The 20,054-nt window shown below is 51.2% G+C and overlaps 1 protein-coding gene across 3 annotated transcripts in view; it reads left to right on the forward strand.

The window, feature by feature from the left end:
- The first annotated feature begins 1,162 nt into the window (after nt 1-1,162).
- The window catches only part of SH3PXD2B (SH3 and PX domains 2B), a 112,657-nt gene continuing 93,765 nt past the window's right edge, over nt 1,163-20,054 (forward strand). For all 3 annotated transcript variants that reach the window (XM_049708093.1, XM_049708092.1, XM_012533838.3), the window contains exon 1: nt 1,163-1,405. In XM_049708093.1, the coding sequence (XP_049564050.1) occupies nt 1,331-1,405 (75 nt within the window). In that variant the 5' untranslated portion in view covers nt 1,163-1,330. The remainder of the gene's footprint in view (nt 1,406-20,054) is intronic.

Raw genomic sequence — 20,054 nt, forward strand, 5'->3', positions numbered from 1 at the left:
TCCTTTCTGGATGACTCCCACCCTCTTTCAAAGACTGACCTTGGACCCAGGGTGGTAAGGGGCACTGGGCTCTTTCAGGCCTGGAGGGGAGCTGTGCGGTTTGTTGGAAAGAGCCCTGCTTACTGCTTACTAGTGTGAGAACACTGGCCAGGGGCCTAAACCTCCTAACCATGCATTATGTGTACACTCATTCAGATGTTTGCTCAGCCAGTACCACCTGAAAATGACTCAGTGCCCAGCCAGGGCTCTAGGAGGCACTGGATAAAGAAATGTGGAGCAGCTCCGGCCACCCTTAACTTTAACTTGTGAAATATGGCTCAAGCCAGCAAGTGATGGGGTCCCTCCACCAGCTCTGTGACTCCAGAGGCTGCTCTCAGTCACCTCCTCTGTAATACGGGTCAACCACCTTCCCCCGACCCCCTGCCCCCGCAGTTGCCCTGAGAATTCAAAGAGAAATTTTCAAAGAAAAGCAGGAGGCACTGCAGCTGGCATAGAGTGAGGGCTCCACATCTGGGAATCAGTGGCCTTGTTAACAGGCATCCACTGCCCCTCACGCATTCACCACCCTCTTACCCTGTTTTGCTGCTACTCTTGTCATTATATCATACTTGCATTTGTTGGGGGGGGTGGAGAGGGGGCGGCTTTTCTTGCTCCTCCCTGAATCCCCATGGCTTGGGGCTGTTTACGACTGCCAACATTTATAGTGCCACCGACGTCACATGCACTTAATCTTGAGGACAGCCCCGGTTGGTAGGCTGTAGCACTAGGGCCATTTTACAGATGAAGAAACCCAGAGAGCCCAGAGAGGTTAAGCCACTTGCCCAAGGTCACAGAGTCGATTAGCAGCAGAGCCGGAGTTTGAACCCTGGAGTCTGGCCCTCACATCCGGCGCCAGACCGTGGGTATCAGAAGGAGTGAGTGCGGGAATGAATCCACCGGTCAATCAGTGATCGCAAGGCGGATGCGCGCCCGTCCCCTCCCCCAGCCGCGGGGGCTCGCCGCCAGGACAAAGGCCCTGACGAGGCCGGACGTGGGCCAGCCGGGTCCGCGCTCCGGGGGCGGGCGTGGGGGCCGGGCCCTTTAAGGGGGGGGCGGGCCAACGACGCGGAGGGCGGGCCGAGGGGCGGGTCGGGGGCGGGTCGGGGGCGGGCGGCGGCGGGGCCGGAGGGCGCGCGGAGCGAAGGGCGGCGGCGGCGGCTCGTGCTCGGACCGGGCTCTGGATCCCGCTCGGCCCCCGGATCCCGCTCGGCCGGCTGTTCCCGGCCCGCTGTGGCGCGCCCCAACACCCTGCGTTCCCCGCACCCGCACTCGGCCCCGCGGAGGAGAGGCCATGCCGCCGCGGCGCAGCATCGTGGAGGTGAAGGTGCTGGACGTGCAGAAGCGGCGGGTGCCCAACAAGCATTATGTGAGTGCCGCGCGACCCCCACGCCCCCTTGAGCCCGTGCCCCATCGGGGGCGACCTAGAGCCCCCACGGCTCTGAAAACTTCTGCCTCCTGCTCTTTCTCCCCCACCTCCCCTCCTCTCCCCTCTCGGCACTGCTGCTGCGCGGCCCGGGTCTCTCCCGGCTCCTCCCTCTCTCCCCCTCCCCCTCCTCTCTTTTGCCCTGTTCCGCTCCTCCACCGTGTCCTCCCGCCTCGTCCCCCCCTCGTCCCTTTGCCGCCCCTCTCCCCCTCTCCGTCTGCTCCTTGTCCCCCCAACTCCCGTCCTGCCCATCCGTGGAAAAGTCTGGCCGGTGTAGGGAACAGAGAGACAGAGAGAGGCGCCTGTTCTCAGGCCGCCCGTCCTGTCCCTCCTTGTCTGGAGGCGCTCAGACCCGCAGTGCCCAGCCACAGGTAGCCCCAGCAGGGATCGCCAAGTTGGCTCCGTCCTTTTGGAGGAGCCAGCCGGAGCGATAGAGATCTCTGAGAATGGATCCTTTGAGTGCCTGCACCATTAAAAAGTTTTTTTAAAAAAGAAAAAGATCCCTGCCCCTTCTCTCCAATAACTTCTGTTTAAAAATGTATGAAAGTTTTCTCTTGGTTATCTCCCTGGCAAAATGGGAATCTTGTTTAGAGCTGGCGGGGACTTGAAAAAATGGGCCAGTAGCCTCATTTTGCAGACGGGACCCTCAGATGGGCTGAGGCGCAGGGAGGCTTCAGGTTCTGGAAGAAGGAGGAGCTGCATTCGGTTTTCCCTGCCTCTGGAAGGTGTACCTGGGGTAGATGGTGACCCGCCAGATGGGAAGTGGGTTCCACACCAGCCTAGGAGCTGAATCTGTGGGTTCAAGGGGCCCTTGGACTACCTCAGAGATTCTGGGTAGAGGGGTAATGGGGCTGTGTGGTGTTGGGCCCAGGTGAGGCCTTGGGGAGGCCTCTCTGCAGGAGGGAAGGGGGCTATGGTGTCTCTGGTGGTGAGAAGGGAGCAGTGGCAGCGCCTAGCTGCAGAGAAGTTAACCAGGAAGGAAAAAAGAGCAAGAGGGAGGGAAAAAAAATCCTAACAAAGAAGTATAGAACAATAAAGAGCAAGGGGCGTTGGCTGGCTAAACTCAGCTCCTTGACCTCCCTGCAAGTCGTCTTGGGATCTCTTTTCTTAAGAGGCTCGTTCTTATAAAGCAGATCTACATGCCTTACACGAATAGTCTATACAATTCTGAAAGGAGATAGCGGGGAAGCCACTCTGCACTCCCTACGAGAAAGGGTGTGCTGTGTGAGCCTGTATTGTTATTGGCTGGGCAGCCAGTTATTCAAGCCTTAGCCAGGCGGTGGGAAGCTATTTCCTGGACCTGTGGCATCTTTAAATAGAGTGAAGTTTCCCTTGATTCCAGAGCTGGGCTAAATTGTCTCCCCCGCACCCCCTTTCTTTTTAACTGTTTCAAATGCTACCAAATCTTGGTTCCTTGTTTGAGCCTGTTGAGTGTATAACTGAGTTGCCTCTTTGCTATGAAGACAGTTTTTACCAACATGGCAGACAGGAGGAAGTCTGAAATTCCCCATGCTGCCTCCCACCAGATCTGTGAGCTGGGAACACCAGAATACATACAGCCTCCAAGAAATGAGCATCATTATCCACTCTCTCCTGTCCTCTCTCATCACACGACTATCAGGCACAGGTTCTTAAGCCCATTTGACAGATGAGGAGACTAAGGCTCAGAAAGATGAGGTCCTATGCCTGAGGTCACAGTCAGGGCCTGAACAGGAATGCAAATACAAGTATGTTCGACCCCAAAAAGTGTTATTCCACCAGGTCACACCACTTTGCAGATTTCATACCCCGTAGTTTCCCTACGCAAAGTCCTCTTTAAAACTGGGAATTTTGCCATCATTTGTGATCACTCTGAGGCTTTTCATTCTGTTTAGATCCCTCCCTGCCAGTTTTTTGGAGGTGCGGCAGCTTTGAGGGGCATCTCTGTAAGCCTTCAACCACTTTTTAGGGGTTCCTTCAGACAGGTCTCTAAATATTAACATGGATTTGGGTTTAAATCTTGGCATCCAGCTTGCTGTGTAGCCTCTCTGACCCTCAGTTTCCTCATCTGTAAAATGGGGGTAATGGTGCCCACTTCCTAGGAGAAGGGATCTTGTGACTGACAGGGTTGACATTCCATAACCGTCAGATGCCTGCCTCCCTGCCCTGTGGTATCCATGTTACTCTGACTGGGAACATGCCAAAGTCACATGAGGAGGGATTTCACCAAGAATTTATTTTTCTGCATGTGGGTTTAGGCACTCCTGTGATGCAAGGGAGCCCCCTCCCTTCTGGCCAGCCTTCTGGGTTCATCGGATGAATAGGGGCAATGGGTTGAACTGAAGCCTGAGTCATCCACAGGAACAGAGAAAGTTAAGTGCTGTGATGGCAGGAAACCCATCAGCAACTGCCAGTGACCCCTGCTCCTGTTGCCAAACCATACCTGCCCCTGCCACTCTAGAAAGAATGGGCATGGAGGTAGCTATTGGCATGGGTCTGGCCTTTTTTCCCATTTGGTATATCCTCCTCTCTGAAGTTGGCCCAGCCACTCTGGAGAGATGGCATGAGCGGAGGAGTTGGACAGCCCTGGGCTCAGCCACTTCCTGCTGTGTGACCTTGAGCTGGTCAATTTACCTCTCTAAACTGCTTCTATAATCTGCAAATTGTAAATAGTGCTGCGTCCCTCTAGGGCAGAATTTCTCAGCCTCAGCAGTGTTGATATTTTGGGCCAGATCGTTCTTCGTTGTGAGGGGCTGTCCTGTGCGTGGTAGAATGTTCAGCAGCATCTCTGGTTTCTACCCCCTAGGTGCCAGTAAGCATCCCCCTCCCTAATTGTGACAACCAAAAATGTCTCCACACATGTCCCCCAGGAGGGCGAAATCACACACACCCTGGCTTCTAACCGCCCTGCCCCAACCACTGCATGAGAACATACAAGTTAGTTACTGAGGCTTCCCACCACCTGCTCCCTATTTACAGCTACTTCAGCCTCCACCTGTCTCATCACTCAGTTGCCTGGGAGCGAACAGGTCACAGGTGCTGTAGATCTCGTTGGAGAGCTTCACCAGGAGCTCAGGGCTGCCCATCAAGGCTGGGCCACTTGTTCCACCTTAAATGGCATCTTCTCCATGATCAGGGCGGCATCTTCATCACGCCTGGCCCCAGCCTCCTTCACCTGTGGGCAGAGACATCATCAGTGGGCCCAAGGGCAGAGCCATAGGCCACATCTGGAGAATGCAGGGGCAGAAGCTCCCAGGGCCTCCGAGATCCCCATGGGTGGGTAGGGATCATTGTTGACAGTAGTATCAACAGTATTATCATCTGGAGAAAGCTTCCCTGGAGCCACTGCACTCTGTCTGTTGGCGTTTCTCTGCCTGCATCTTCCTGCCGTGGAGCCTAGGGCTTTCTAAATGAATGGAAAGGGGGCTTTCAAGTGTGACACCCTCCCCAGCTAGGTTATCTTCCAGCTTGAGGGGAGGAGGAAGTGCTCCCTGTAGGTTTTGCAGGGTTTTTTTGGATCGCCCCATTTCCAGCACTGGAGAGGGAGGTACAGAAGCCTTGGGGTTAGAAAAAAGTCTCCCTTAGCAGGGGCCAGGAAATACTGGCTTGCTCTGTCTTAAGATCTTTAGATGTTAAGAAGAGCAAGATGCTAGAAGTAGTTATAGAAGCAGTAATCTTAGCAGCTGAAATTTAATCCATTGTTGTGGGCTAGGCACTAGATTAAGCTCTCTATGTGTATTTAGTCATCACAACAGCCCTTTAAAATAGGCACTTTTCCGATACACTAATACACGATTTCAAGTATACAGATACATAGGAGAAGTTAAATATCTGTCAGTCTACATCCAGCTGTCAGATCTTTACGTTTTGCCCTATTCATTTCAAATCATTTTTATTTTGTAAGAAATGAAATATTGCACATGCAAAGCCCCCTGTGCACCCACTCCAACAGTCACCCCCCCCGAAATAAAAGCAATATCCTACATTTGGTGCTTGTCATTCCCATGCACATTTTAAAAATAGACCAATAGATATGATTTTTTTATTCAGTAGCTTTACTGAGGTATGATTTACATACCATAAATTCACCCATTGTAAGTGTACAATTGGCTGATTTCTTTAGATAAATGTGTGGAGCTGTGCAGCCATCATCACGATCCAGTTTTATAACATTTCCATCACCCCCAAAAAGATCCCTTGTGCCCTGTGGCAATCAGGCCCCTTCCCAGCTAGGCCTCGTGTACCTTTTAATGTTTGTACCTTTTCAGCAGTCCCCAAGATCTTGTATGGAAAGTTTTAAAGCTACAGAACATTCCACTTTTGAGATCTATGTTGGTACATGTAGCTTCAGTTCATTTTAACTGCTGATTCATATTCCATTTATGAATATACCCCTGTCTATTCGAGCTCCTGTAGGAGATTTTTAGGATACTTTCTTGTAGCTGCTTCCTTGCACGTACAGCTGAGGCGGGATTGCTGGCTCTTGGGGTTTGTGCATTTTCACCTGTGCATTTAACGTCCCTGGGAGCAGTGTCTGGGGGTCTCTTTGCTCTGGCTCCTCGCTAACACTCCGAATTGTCAGACTTTTTAGTGGGTACGGAATAGTATCTCATGGCAGTGCTTGTTTGCATTTCCCTGCTTGCTAGTAAAGTTACGTATCCTTTCACACCTTTGTCAGCCTTTTGAGTTTCCTCTTCTGTGAATTAATTGCCCGTTTTATCTTTTGCCCCTTTTTTTGGTATATTGAGTTATTGGTTTTCTGTTCATTTATAGGATTTATTTATACACTCAGGATCCTGGTACTTCAGATAGTTACGCTAGTGTTCTCGTTTTCCCCTTGAGACTGGAGGCTCAGAGAAGTACAGGCACATGCCTGAGGTCACACAGCAAAGAGTGGCAGCGTGGGGATTGGCGTACGTGTATGCGGCAGCCCTGGGATCCCACCCCTGAGCCAGGTGACCTTGGGTGGATCATTTAAGCCTCCAGGCCCCAGTTTCTCCATCCTGGCCCTTCCCTCATCTCACTGTTCATTCACTCAGCCTGGACTGATGAAGCACAAGCTGCCACCAACCCTTAGTCATTCTCACCCCAGGGAAGCTCTGGGTTGATGATGCCCCTGGAGTGATGGGTTGGCAGGCCCTGTGCTGCTGGCCTTGAAACCTCCCTCTCCACCTGCCAGACTCTAAGAGCAACGGGTCTCTCCTCTGAGCAGCTGACTTTTGCAGGATGGGTCACGCCCTTATTAGGCATTATTATCAACATTCTTGTTTCAGTCTGTGGGAGACCTCTGGCTGGCAGGCTCAGTGGTCTGGAACAAACTGAATGTGCTGCCCAAATTAGCTGCGTTCTGTTTTCCAGCCTGCCCCATCCCCTGCTGCCCCCAGCACCCCAGCCATCCTGGCACCCTGTTTTGCAGAAACATGGCATGGCAGGCGAACAAACTTGAGTGGAAAGAACTTGGGTATCAGAGACAAACATTCAAGTTCTGCATGGTCTTGGGTGACTGACTCAACCCCCAGCCTTAGTTTCTGTATCTGGAAAATGAGGACAGTGTCACCCTTCTAAGATGATTGTGTGCTTGTTTAGATGATGTATGCATTCAACCTATTCTCCATCCCTCCTGCCGAGGGATAAATGCCAGCTCCTAGCACATTCCTTACGGACGCACCATTACTGCATGAAGAAAGGACCTGGATTTGAGTTCTCTTCATGAGCTCCTGGGCTGGGTGACCTTGCAGACAAGCTCCCCAAGGGTCTGTAAAATGGGGCCAGTAATAGCGCTTACCTACAGGTATAGGGCACCTCTCACACACTGCTGATGCCTTCTGTATAAAGGGCACTCAATCAGTGGTAGTCATGAAAACTAGCATTAACGATAGTAATAGCCATGCTCCTCATCTCTGCCTCTCTCCTGCCTCCTGCCCTAGGGGCCTGCTCTTTGTTTTCCATGCTTTTTCATTCATGAGGCATTTCTGGGGTGCCGGGCCCCCAGGCAGAACACCCTGCTGCCCTGGGACAGGCCCGTGAGCAACGCAGAGCCCGCCTACCTCCTCTACAGGTGGTTCTTGTCCTGCACCCTGTCTGCGTCACACAGAGGTAGTACCCTCAGTAGGCGTTAAGCCCCCTCGGGTCGGTTTTTTTTTAATGGCTCTTGCTTTCTTCGGACTGAAAAATGATGGACCTTGTCACCTGCGCTGTGCCATCCTGTTCCCTCTGGTCCATGGTTGCAAGAAGCCAGGCCTCTCACCTCACCTGCCGGGTCCTCCTCAGCCTGGGCTCTTACACTCTAGGCTCTTGCAGTTGTCTCAAGATCAAAGCGGGTGGGGCTGTCATATCTTAAGAGTTACTTGAATGTCCCTTTAGTTCAGACTTGGAACCTGGGCCATTCCTTGCTTCTGGTAAGCAAGGAAAGTACACCAAACAGCATGCGTTCAGATCCCTGCCCTGCCACCTACCAACAGTGTGACCCCAGACAAATTACTTACCCTTTCTGTACCTCACCTGTAAAATGGGAATAATGATAGTTCCAATCTCTTAGGGCTGACGTGAGGATTAAATGGGCCTGGCATAGAGTAAGGGCTCGATAACTATGAGCTATATTAGGAGTGTACAAACATAGTATCATTTATGATAGTAGACGTTGGGGGCCACTTAAACACCCATCTGTAGAGAACAAGATAAATGAAACGTACTGTATCCACGAGCTAGAATACCATCGAGCTGGCAAAAATTCCATCTTCTGTCACGGGAATATGAAATAGTAAAAGCTGTTGGCAAAACAACGTGCTCAGGCTGACTCGCACCTGGTTACAAGCGAAGGCGCCTGTGAAAGCACAGAAACATAGCTGATAAAATATATGTCACTTTTTTTTTTTTTGCTCATCTGTGCATTGCATTTCTCTATTTTCCAAATGTCCTGTGGGGAACACGTATTCCTGTTTTTAGTAAAACTATAAAAACAGTGAATGCTCATTTTAAAAGAGAAGCAGTGCCACACCGTGACGGCTCCAGCCAGGTTCCCACATCCCCACCACTTCATCCTGTCCTGAGGCAGCCGAATCCTCCAGCTCCTCCAAGAGCCTGTCCTCCCCGGACAGATGCTGGCCTCCGAGACTCTCCCCCAACTCCTGCCATGGAACCAGGGCTCTGGATGTGGCTTTCCAGTCCTCCAGCCCAAGAAGTGGCAAGAGATGAGTTTAAAATACCACAAGGGGAGGAAGGCCTGAGCAGATGCTTTTCTGGTTGAAATGCTCCTTGCTCAGTGGCCTGGCCCTCCCTCCTGTAGTGCTTATATCTGAATAGGTTGGAAAGACTTGCAGGCCGGAGTTCAGCCGTCTGCACCCTGAGGTCAATCAGGTTAGAGTTGTTGCCCCACTCCCCTGGGCAGATCATCCAACCGCTTGTCACCCACCCGGAGGTGCACAGGCGTCAGCAAGCGGCAGAGTTACCACATTGCCAAAAAAGGCCTAGGGGACCACTCCATGCATGGTACTACTTCTCATCTAGGACACTCATATCCTGTTGCAAATCATGCGTGCTTTTTTCCTTGGAGAAAGAGCTCTGATAGGGTGAACGGTCTTGGTTGGTGTGACTCAGTTTTCTCCTTCCCCTGGGAGGCCAAGGCCAGCTGCAGGTCACTGCAGCTGCAGGAAAGGGAGCCACTAGATGAGCATCCTGTCGGCCTGGTGGGCGCAAGTGATGACGCATGAACACCCTTGGCCCAAGGAGAGAAGATGAGGCTTCTTCAGTAGGCCACGTGGCCGGAGGGTTGTGAGCATGGCTTCTGCGCCCAGCAGCTGGGCTCTGGTCTGAAGTTTGAATTTCAGAGAAACATGTAATATTTGGGACCTACTGTCATCCACTCGCTGTTGGCCCTGAGCCTTCTCCTCTGGGAAGTGGACAGCTTTGGTGGGGAAATTAAACGACCTTTTGTTCGGAATGCCTGAGAGGATGCCGCTGGGGCAGCCGTCCTTGCAGCTTCCTGGCCCGGGGTACTGCCCAGAAACTGGGGCCCTGTGGTCCCTTTCACAGAGCCCTTGCCAGTGGGGTCATCCAGATCCTGGGTGGCAGAGCTGGCATCCCTGCCCCCTGCCAGGACATGGGGACAAGCTGACGTGATAGACTTGGGAGGCCTGGTGTCTCCTGCCTGGGGGCCAGTGGGCAGGGGCTGGTGTGGCTCACTCCTCAGGGACTCTGCCAGGAGCCCGCAAGCCCGAGCCTTGCCACAAGCCATCCTTCTTCTGCCCCATTATCCAAACTACAGGGCATTCTCTCCTCATACGTGCTGGCCCAGGTGCAGGCCTGCAGGCGGGCGATGAGCCCAAGCCCGGGGCCTTCTTTAAACGGTGAAGGGAGAAGGGACCAGAGGTGCATCTGTCGTGCATGTGTGTGTGCGTGCGCGTGCGCGCGCCCATGCGCAGAGCTCTCCCGCCTGCTTTTGCAGGTGTCTCCCCGGCCATCCCAAAACTTAGGGCTGTTAGATTTACCAAATGAAAATACAGGATGCCCAGTGAAGTCTGAATTTCAGATAAACATGTAATATTTGGGACCTCCTTATACTAAAAAATGATTCATTGTTTAGTTGAAATTCAAATTTCCTGGGGCATCCTGTGCTTTATCCGGCAATGCTGCCGAGACTACCACTTTCAATAAAACAAGAACCAAGAAACCTTCGTACTTTGTAGTACTGATAATGTTTCTTGAGAATCCACTGAACAAAGGTAAGTCCCTCTAGGGGCCAGGCACTTTTGAGCACAGGGATGATACACAGATATGCAAAGCGGGGATTCAGACCTCAAGGAGGTCAGTGTCAGGTAGAGACAGGTAGACAGCCTTTCAGGGCTAGCCTGGAACTTGGGAATGAGCAGGGGCCTGTGCCTTAGGGTTTGGGGGAAGTTGGACTTGGAGAAGGCAACGCAGTGCAGGTGACCCAGGGCTGGTCACAAAGCATGGGAGGGATGCTGTCAAGTAGAGAAGGGTAAAGGAATTTTAGGCAGACAGAACAGGAGGGAAAGGAAGCTGAAACCCTGGCATGTGGCGTGTTTGAAAAAAGCAGGAGAGATTTGAGTAATAGAGATGGAGCTTGACAGGTGGCTGGGGGCCCCAAGGATCTGGGGGCTTCGGACTGGGCCAAGCCTGGTGGAGGACCTAAAATCCCACAAGCCACGTGGTGTGGCATAAATACATACATACATACATACATACATACATAAGAAAGCATAGACTCTACCCTCAAGAAGGCCACGCCTTCCCCCCCACACACACGCACACACACGTGGCTGGGTGGCCAGGGCTCAGGATCAGAGGTATCCAAGATGGAAGTGGTTGGGAGGAGCTGGGACTCAGGGGCACTCCCCCGGCTTGATGGGCTGGGGGAGCACCTTTCACAGGAGAATGGAGGGGGCAGACACAGACAGACCTGGGAGAGAGAGAGAGCACCTGTCCACAGGAGGACTGTGCAGACAGTGAAGATAAAGTTAGAGAGGGAGGGAGGGATGGGAAATATTAAAGAGGTCTATGATAACCAGTAGGAATTCTGAAATTTGGGAGGGATTAAATAACTCCAAATTCATTTTGTTCTCAAGACTTAACAATCATTTATTGTTGCTATTATTATTGAATAGCTATCGTTTATTTGAGTGCTTGCTGTACGCTCCAGGCTTTTCATGCTTTATGTCGCTGGATCTGAGCAGCAGTTCTGTGAGGTAAGGAGTATTAGGATTCTTGGGCTGCAAGTGACAGAAACGAACCTAACGAACTTAAGCCATAGGAAATGTATTGGAAAGATGGCTCTGGCAGAACTTGGCTCAGCCCCCAGTCACAGAAAGGACAAGGAGTTGAAACTGCTTGTGGGCATCAGAGCATCACCAGAAGCAGGCACCTGCTCCATCCCTCAGTCCCTTTGGCCACTCAAGAGTCCAGTTCAAGGAGGAGAGAATCTGATTGGCCCGGCCAAATCACCTGACCATCCTTTGGTCAGGCAAGGGCAGGATACTGTGATCCACAGTCCCACTGAAATTGCCAATAGTTGTAGGAGATTCAGAGCACTGTTGCTGGAAGAAGGGGGCATGGAGCCTGGACAGGTGGAAACAACAGATGTCTGCTACATAGGTACTGTTATTAGCCCATTTCACAAATGTGGAAACTGAGACTTGGAAAGATAAAGTACTTTGCCCAGGATGACACTCGGCTCTGTTGCCTATCATTGAATATAAGGAAGGGTATAGTCAACTCACCCCCTAGATTTGAAGGGAAACGTTGCCTTAAAGCACATAACAAGAGTATTTTCTACTCTGCTTAATTAAGCAGAATTGCATGGACCCCCTGCCTACTGCACTGGCAAAGAAAGCCAGAAACCCACTCAGTGGCGTCAGCATTTCCTCCTCCCCAACCAAGGTGTGAATCAGCAGCCTGTGGCTTCGGGCCACCATTGGCTGCCAGTCAGTTGCACAGATGTGTGTTTGTTGTCTGCCCTGGGCTAGGCCTGGCCCCAAGCCGAAGAGAGGCTGAGATGACCAGGCAGCCTTTGTCCTTATAGAGGTCACCATCTGTTTGGAACACGTCACCACGGCATAAGGGCTGTGGTGGGGCCTGCAGTAGGGCTCTGGGGACAGGGCAGGGGTCTGAGGCCTGGACTGCCCATTCCCCATTCCCTGCTGGACCAGAGAGGTGGCGCTCTGAGCTGGGGTCAAGAGGAGGTGGGTGCTCTGGAACAGGGAAAGCCAACTGGCAGAGTTTTTAATATGGGTGGAATTCGGAGGGTCCTTGAACTTGGAAGGGGGAAGAGTACATCTTTATTCTCACTAACCTCCAATAGCAATTTAGCACTGCCTTCCATTATGAATGAAGGCAGCGACCCTCAGTGATATTAGTAATACCTGTGACTTTGTCACCAGTAGAAATTCACAGATATTTTCACATCACTTTACAGTTGTTGCATTTATCCTCATCACTGCTTCAGAACTGTGATGTTATTCGACCCACTGCTGGATTTTGTTATTTATTGCATTAATAAAAGTGTACATATGTTCATAATTTTATTTTTTGAAACATTTTTATTACAATTCAGTATTTCATTTGGAATGCTATGTGCTTTAATTTAGTCATTTTTAAATCATTTTGAGAAGCGGACCATAGATTTCATCAGATTGCCAGAGGGCTCCGTGGCACACAAAAAAAGGTGAAAAACTTCTGGGTAGAAGTTTCAGAGTTTGGACTTGGAAGTTAAGCATGGATTTGACCTGCCTCTGCTGGTGACCAGCAGAGTGTGTGACCTTAGTAAGTGACTTAACTTCTCTGTGCCTCAGTTTCTTGCTGAGAGAATTTTTAATGAAATGGGGAAATGCTCACCATGTAACACAGGTGAAAAAGATCATGTATATACAATGTGATCTTAATTTCATAAACTACTTCAACATATAGAAAAAGGGTCTGGGAAGAAGTATAACCAAAGCTTCGTCTCTGGTGGTAGAAATGTGGATGCTTGTTAAGAGCTCAGCCTCTGCCATCAGACTTTATTACCAACTCTGTGGAACAGGTTACTTCACATGCTGGGTCTTACTTTCTACCACTGCTGGGTGGAAACAGTAATACAGTGTAGCTTTATAGGAAACACATCAAGACCATTGGTGGTTGTGAGCCGTTACATTGTTTTACATTGTATTATATGTTTATGTATTATCCCAGGTTTCTCTAGAGAGGAGAGGACAGTGTAGGACAGCAGAGTCAGGAAAGCTTCCTGGAGAGAGGGAGAAAGAGGGGACCCTGCTTCCCTTTTCCCTTTTTTCCTGTCTCATAGACTAGTGTATGAAGCGCAGGAAGCTGGCAGAGAAGTCCACATAGGGGTTCACATCAAGGCTGGGAGGAATAGTCTCTGCCAGATGAGGAGCCCAGCAGGGCATGGGTACAGGGGTGGCCAGGGAACCCACAGAACCTGACCATCAGGACCACATACGATTTCATGTGGGAGAAGGGGCTAGCTACTTGGCTGTACAAAGTTTGGAACCCACTTCTGCAGCCCCCCTACTTTATCTGGTGGAGGAATCCCTACTCCCCTTCTGATACCAATAGATGGCTGTCCCCAGGGTTTGAGAGCTCAGTCCCTCTACGTTCTCATCTAGTTCTTTTCTCCTCTTTCTTCATGTCCCCAAGCCCAGTGGGACAGGAGGATGAAGCTGCATTTATATGGAGGGGGCAGTTGTTTAGGGAGTATCCTAGAAATCCTAATTGACCCCTTTCTGCCTGTCACCCAACCAGGGCACTCAGCTTTGATGCTGAGGTTCCTAGTGGACCAAGCCCATCGTGGTGCTCATCCATTGGATATGACTCTGTTGACTCGTCTCCTCCTCTCCCACCAGCCCCTGAATCCCTCATAGTCTAAGGACAGGTGCCAAGTGTGTTCCTTGAATGAAACCACAACTTCTTGGGCTCCCTCAATCCCTGGGTCCCGTGATTCTAGGATGATGACCATTGATGTTATCCTTCAGCTGACTCAGAATTGGATTCCTTGTGATGACCCCCCACTGACACCAGACTGAGCACTGTATCATAGTAGTTAAGGCACAGGCTTTGGAGGCAGCCAGACCTGGGTGTAAATCCTGGCTTCGTCACTTTCTACCAGTGCTATTTAGGGTACGTCACTTAAGCTCTCAGAACCTCAGTATCTTCATCTGTAAATGGAGGAGTCATCCCAGTTCCCGACACATAGTAAACACTCAAGAGAAAAGTAACTAATTCTCAGTCTAGTCCAGTGGACACAGATATAATATTATAACCCCTTGGGATGCTACTAGGTTGAGCCATATGAAATTGTCAATTTTTGACTTAACAAGTGGCAACTTCACTTAGTTCAACCTAATGATCTGGGTTTGATTTGGGCCTGAGGAACTTACTTTTGCATGGAAGGGGGTAAAGGGCCACCACTGTACCAGGTATCTTACAGACATTATCCCATTTACACTTTACAACAGCCCTGAGGGACAGGTAATACTATTCCAGTCATCCCCTGGTATCCACGGGGGATTCGTTGCAAGGCCTCTTATGGATACCAAAATCCACAGATGCTCAAGTCCCTAGTATATAATGGTGTCGTATTTGCATATAACCTTTGCGCATCCTCTCCAATACTTTAAATCATCTCTAGGTTACTTATAATACCTAATACAATGTAAATGCTATGTAGATAGCTGTAAGTACAATGTAAATGCTATGTAAGTAGTTGCTGGGTCACAGCAAATTCAAGTTTTGCTTTTTAGAACTTTCTGGAATTTTTTTTTTTTTTTTTATCTGAGCTTGGTTGAATCCTTGGGTGCCAAGGGCTGACTGTATTAGCATCCCCATTTACCAAATGGGGAAACTGAGGCTCCTAAGTAGCTTGCTCAAGGAAGTGGTATAGCCAGGATTGGAACCCAGGTCAATCCAACTGAAAGTCTGTGCTATTTGCATTGCTGCTGTCTTGAGACTGGGCTACCTGTTCCACATGGTGTGGCTAGCGAGTTCACAGCATTCTCTTGGGCCTCCTCGCCCAGGAGCTGGCAGCTGTAGCCCAAAACTCCCCGAGACGCTGCCTGTGGGACCCCACATTTCTTGTTCTGGTTTAGACAGTCAGCTTCTGCAGTTTTCTTCTGCTGTGTCTTTGGCTTTGGTTGGGGGACTGGAAGGGGCATTCTGGAGTCAAACAAACCTGGGTTCAAATTCTGGCATCCTCCATAAACAGCTGTGTGGCTTTGGACCAGCCCTCTGACCCCTTTGAACATCAGTTTACTATGGTGTGAAATGGGATGGATAGTAAGCTTCACTCCATAGGGTTCCTGAGAGCAGAGTACTGGGGATTTCACAAGTGCTCATTAGTATTGGTCCTCAGCTGGAGAACTCCTATGCATCCCGCAAGATCCAGAGCAGTTGTTTTTTCATCTGGAAAGCCTCTCTAGGTACCACCAACAGAATTAGCCCTCATCCCCTCTGTGCTCCAACAGCAGCTGTAAAGCGCTCCTTAGGGGGCCTGTGGCCTATGAGAAGACTCTACTACTGTCTTTTCTGTTGAGTACCTACTGTGTGCCAGGCACTGTGCTGGGCCCTTTAGGTGTGAACCAAGACCCATCTGACCACATATGTCAGGCTTTTTTCACCATGTCCCACAGCCCTGGTTTATTTTATTTTATTTTTTTGGCCACGCCACGTGGCATGTGGTATCTTAGTTCCCCGACCAGGGATCAAACCGTTCCCCCTGAAGTGGAAGCACAGGGTCTTAACCACTGGACCACCAGGGAAGTCCCCCATGGCCCTGGTTTAGATCTTAGCTCTGCCACATGCTGGCTGTGTGACCTCGTCTGAGCCAGTGTCACCACATCCCGTGACGTAACATAAATGAAGGACTTAGCATAGTGCCCAATCAGCCCAGTAAACGTGGCTCATTTTGATTCTTTTTCATTACTCAGACAGCTTTACTCCTACTGCCTGTGTGCCTTGCACATAGTGGGTGCTCTCGTTGGCCGCCCAGTTCTCCCCCTAGGCAACCCTGCTAACACAGGAGAGGCCCTCTCTCGGCTCCATTTCCTGCATTGCCCCGGGCTCCTCTGAGGCCTGGCAGCCTCGGAGATCTCCACGAGGCCTCAGTGCCTGCCTTGGAGGCTTTCCTAGAAAGCTAGCCTTCAGGTTGGTTTCGGCCGAGCCTGGCTCCAGCTGCCAGCACCTCTGCTTGCCATTGGAAAGCTCCCCGTGCCGCTTCGGGCCAGATGTGTGCAAGGCTGTGAGTTGGCAGCCAGAGGCCCGGGCTGGCGCTGCACACCCAGTCCAGCAAGTGTTTCCACCAGCTCCGTGTCTCCATCTAGAAGAACGGAGGTGCTGCACCCGGCCGGCCCTGCAAGTGGGTCATGCTGCTTGCCATCTGGATGAGGCTCCGGCAGTCATGGAAGGATGGGCTCCAGGGAGAGGCTGTTGATTGGATTTCACAGAGTGACATTCGTGACTTTTCCCTTTCACTTAGTTCACCTCAAAAGATTTGAGTTGGCCGGCCTGAGCCACCAGCGCCTCACCTCTGTAATGGGGTTATCAGTGATTGCACTCAAAGCTTCCTGTAAGTCAGGCCATGTGCCAAGCTCCTGTCCTGCATTAGCCTGTTGAATCCTTAGCCAACCCTATAAAGTAGGTACGACTATTCTCTCCATTTTACAGATGAGAAAATAGAGGCTCGGGGCCATGAAATGACTTGTGAAGTCCCACAGCAGCTTTAAGCTGTAGAGCTGAGAATCATACCTGGGTACCCTAAAGCCAGTGTCTGTCTTTTTTTTTTTTTTTAATGACACTAAGGAGTGATTTTTATTTTTAATTTTTGACTTACATGTGTGCAGGAAAATTCCCTTTTTTGGTATAGCATTCCATGAGCTTTTATACATGCGTAGGTTCTCGTAACCACCGCCCGAAACAGGATGCAGCATAATTCCATCACCTCCTAAGAATTCCCTCGGGCTGCCCTGACTCTCAAATGGTATGGGATGCTGCCTCCACCTGCAGTTGGAATTGCTCCTGCGCTGTTCTCTTTTTCTCCATCTCCTGTCCAGAGAGGTCTTGGGGTGAGACGTGGACTTCTCTCCCAGGGCTGGGCCCTGTGCCTGCATTCTTCTCTGTAACAAAGCTGGTTCTGTTTCCAGCACCCTTGGCAGTTGAGCTGTTCACTCAGCCATTCCAAGAGCATTGTTACCCCAGACTCAGAGAGCCTTGAGTGAGGTCACCTTGATTTATGACCGTGTGGCCCTGTCTTGGCTTTTTGTCTGTCTGTCCGCCTGTTGGTCTCCCACCAGGCAGTTCCTGAGAGCCCAGTGTCACCAGGCACTGGAAAGATTGTGGTGAATGAGACAGACCTGGCCCCTGTCCCTTGAGGGCTCCCAGGGGAGTGGGGTGACAGTCACGTGAACAGAACAGCACACCCAGAGGAATGTGTGCTGAGTGACGGCAGCCCTAGTGGCTGTGGGAACCCAGAGAAAGGAGGCCAGACCCAGACTGGGGGTCTCCAGTAAGGCTTCCAAGAGGAGGCAGCCTCTAAGCTGACACCTAGGAAGTGAAGAGTTGCTACAAAGGTGAAGGGAGAGAAGATCCTCCCTCCAGAGGCAGTGGCAGGTGCAAGGACCAGAGGCAAGGGAGCACCTGGCCAGGTGCCCCGACATGCCTTTGTTGTCTTCCTCCACTAGGCTGAAAGCTCCAGGTAGACAGGGACTTCTGTCTTCCTCGTTCACGGCCATATCCCCAGCCCTCGGAAGGGAGCCTGGTACACAGTAGGTGCCCTTGTCTGTATTTGCTGAATGAATGAATGAACGAACTGAGGTGTTTGAAGCAGAGGAGAGACACGATTCAATTTGTGCTTTAGAGAGACCGACCCTGTCTCCCACCTCCTGGCCTGGCACCCCTCTGCCCCCAGGTACAATCTGTGACCTCAGCTCCACCACCTACCTGAGTGCGCTGGGGACAAAAAACATCTTCTCTGCCACTCACACCACAAGCACTTGTCTTTGGGCCCCATTCCAAGCAATCACTTAATTGAAAAGAGAAAAATTGGCAGCCGGCCACCCCCAGAGTGTCACTTGCTGTGGCGCCTGAGCTTGGTGATTCCTGATGCTGACTTGGGACAGGAAAGCTCTGGCCTGGGACCAGGAGAGCCGAGGCCTGGCCTTGAGGGTCTGGAAGGAGGAGAAGGGACTTAAGAGGCTGAAGGAGCTGGGCTTGGAACTGAAGTCGCTTACTTCCCAACTGCGTGACCTCAGGCATGGTGGCATCCTGGGTTTCCACCTCCCCAACCTGAGGGCGGACCCCCCCCTTCCTGCCAGGTGTTTCATGATGATTGACAGGATGTTGGTAAAGCACCTTGCACAGGGCCAGCGCATAGCAGCAGGTTCCCCAGCATGGTTGCTGATTTTATCTCGGCCCTCCCGCCACTCATCCTGGTCCTGCCTCACTCTGACATGGCACTCAGGCGGCAGTTCTCAGGATTAAACTTAATGTACCTTCTTTAAAAAGATAAATATGCGTTCCTCAGCACTTCCGGTGGCGATGCTGCTCTGGGTGTTAGGAAATCAAATACACTGTGGGTGTTGCAATTCCAAAAAGAGGTTGGGAGTGCTGACCTACATAGGCCAGATGCTGGGCAGACAGCTGGAGAGAGCTGACAGATCGGAACCAAAGGGAACGTGTGGTCTCCACGGGGACAGCAGAATCATGTTTCCCATTAGTTAAGCCGGTGGAGCCCATCCAACTGCCTCTGCCCTCTCCTCACTCTCCCCCCTCTCCTTGCTCTCTCCCACTCTCCTCCACCCTTCTCTCTTTCTCTCCCTCCCTCCCTCCTACCCCCACCCACCCCCGCCCCAGACTGTGTCCTCCACCTTAAGCCTGGGCAGCAGATAGCCAACGAGGTGGATCTGGAGCCCAGCCAGTCATTCCCAAGCTGCTCCCAGAAACCCAGCCAGTGTGGGAGCTTTATTGGGGTGGCCGGGGAGGTCACACTTACCTTTTAAAGCTGGTTTCTTAAACCAGGGTTTATAGACTCTTGGACTCCCTCGGACATATTCCCAGGAGCCCTCTCTGCAAGGAGTGGGTTCATCTAGATCTCGAAACTAACGGTGCTGCTTGATTTCAGGGCTGCACGTGTTTTTGTATTTAATGAAGGTTGCTCTGGCTGCAGTGCAGGACAGCTTTAGTTATCCTGGGCTAAGGACTTGCTGCAGAAACTGTGTGATCCGTGGGCAGAAGCCATAGCCCCTCAGTATGCTGCGTGAGAGACAGAGTTTTTCCTCCCTCTGGCTAAAAAGGGCTCTGATGTTTCTCAGGTCTGTGAAACAGCATTCTGGAGTGGAACTCCGACATCCTCAGCACCTCCCAAGAGGAGCCCTAGGTCTGGTTCCAACTCTCCTCCTTGCACGCTGTGTGGCCTTGGCAAGTCCCTTCCCCTCTCTGACCTCGTAACCCCAACTATAAAATGAGGGACGGTCTAGAGCAGGGTTTTTGTATATTTTAAAGTCTTGGAACCCCCAGCTGTCGGCCTGAAGCAGGCGAAGGAGGACTGTGGGCAATGGAGGAGCCCAGGCCCTGTCTAAAGTCTCCACTGATGGTTGCCTTGTGGCAGTGCGGACCCACAAGGTCTGGCGATTGGGCCTGCAGGCTGCCAGGTTACACCCTCTTCCATATATAGAAGAGCTAAAAGTGGGAGTGCCTCGTGGAAACCAGGATGGAGAACCCAGAGCCCGACCCACCTCACCAGGAGCCTGGGGCTTCTTGCAGGACAGTTTGACCGCTGGCCTAATCACCTAAGAACTTTCCAGATTTAAAGTCCTCTGGGGGAGTCGTTGTGCAGGAGGCCCAGAGGGGCATGAGGAGCTTGCAAGGAAATTTGGATACTGCCGTGGAAGTGGGAAGAGTCCATAGCTAAGAGTGGAACCCTTAGTGAGTCGCTACACCCCTCGGTTCCTTTGTTTGTTTGTTTGTTTTTAAACAGGATGAGACAAGGTGTAGTAAGTGTCAGGAGTCAGGAAGGGCTTCGCGGGGAGATGCTTTTTTTTTTTTTTAAGATGTTGGGGGTAGGAGTTTATTTATTTATTTATTTATTTATTTATTTTTGCTGTGTTGGGTC

Source organism: Orcinus orca, chromosome 3 (assembly GCF_937001465.1).
Source record: "Orcinus orca chromosome 3, mOrcOrc1.1, whole genome shotgun sequence".
In the NCBI taxonomy this organism is placed as follows: Eukaryota; Metazoa; Chordata; class Mammalia; order Artiodactyla; family Delphinidae; genus Orcinus; species Orcinus orca.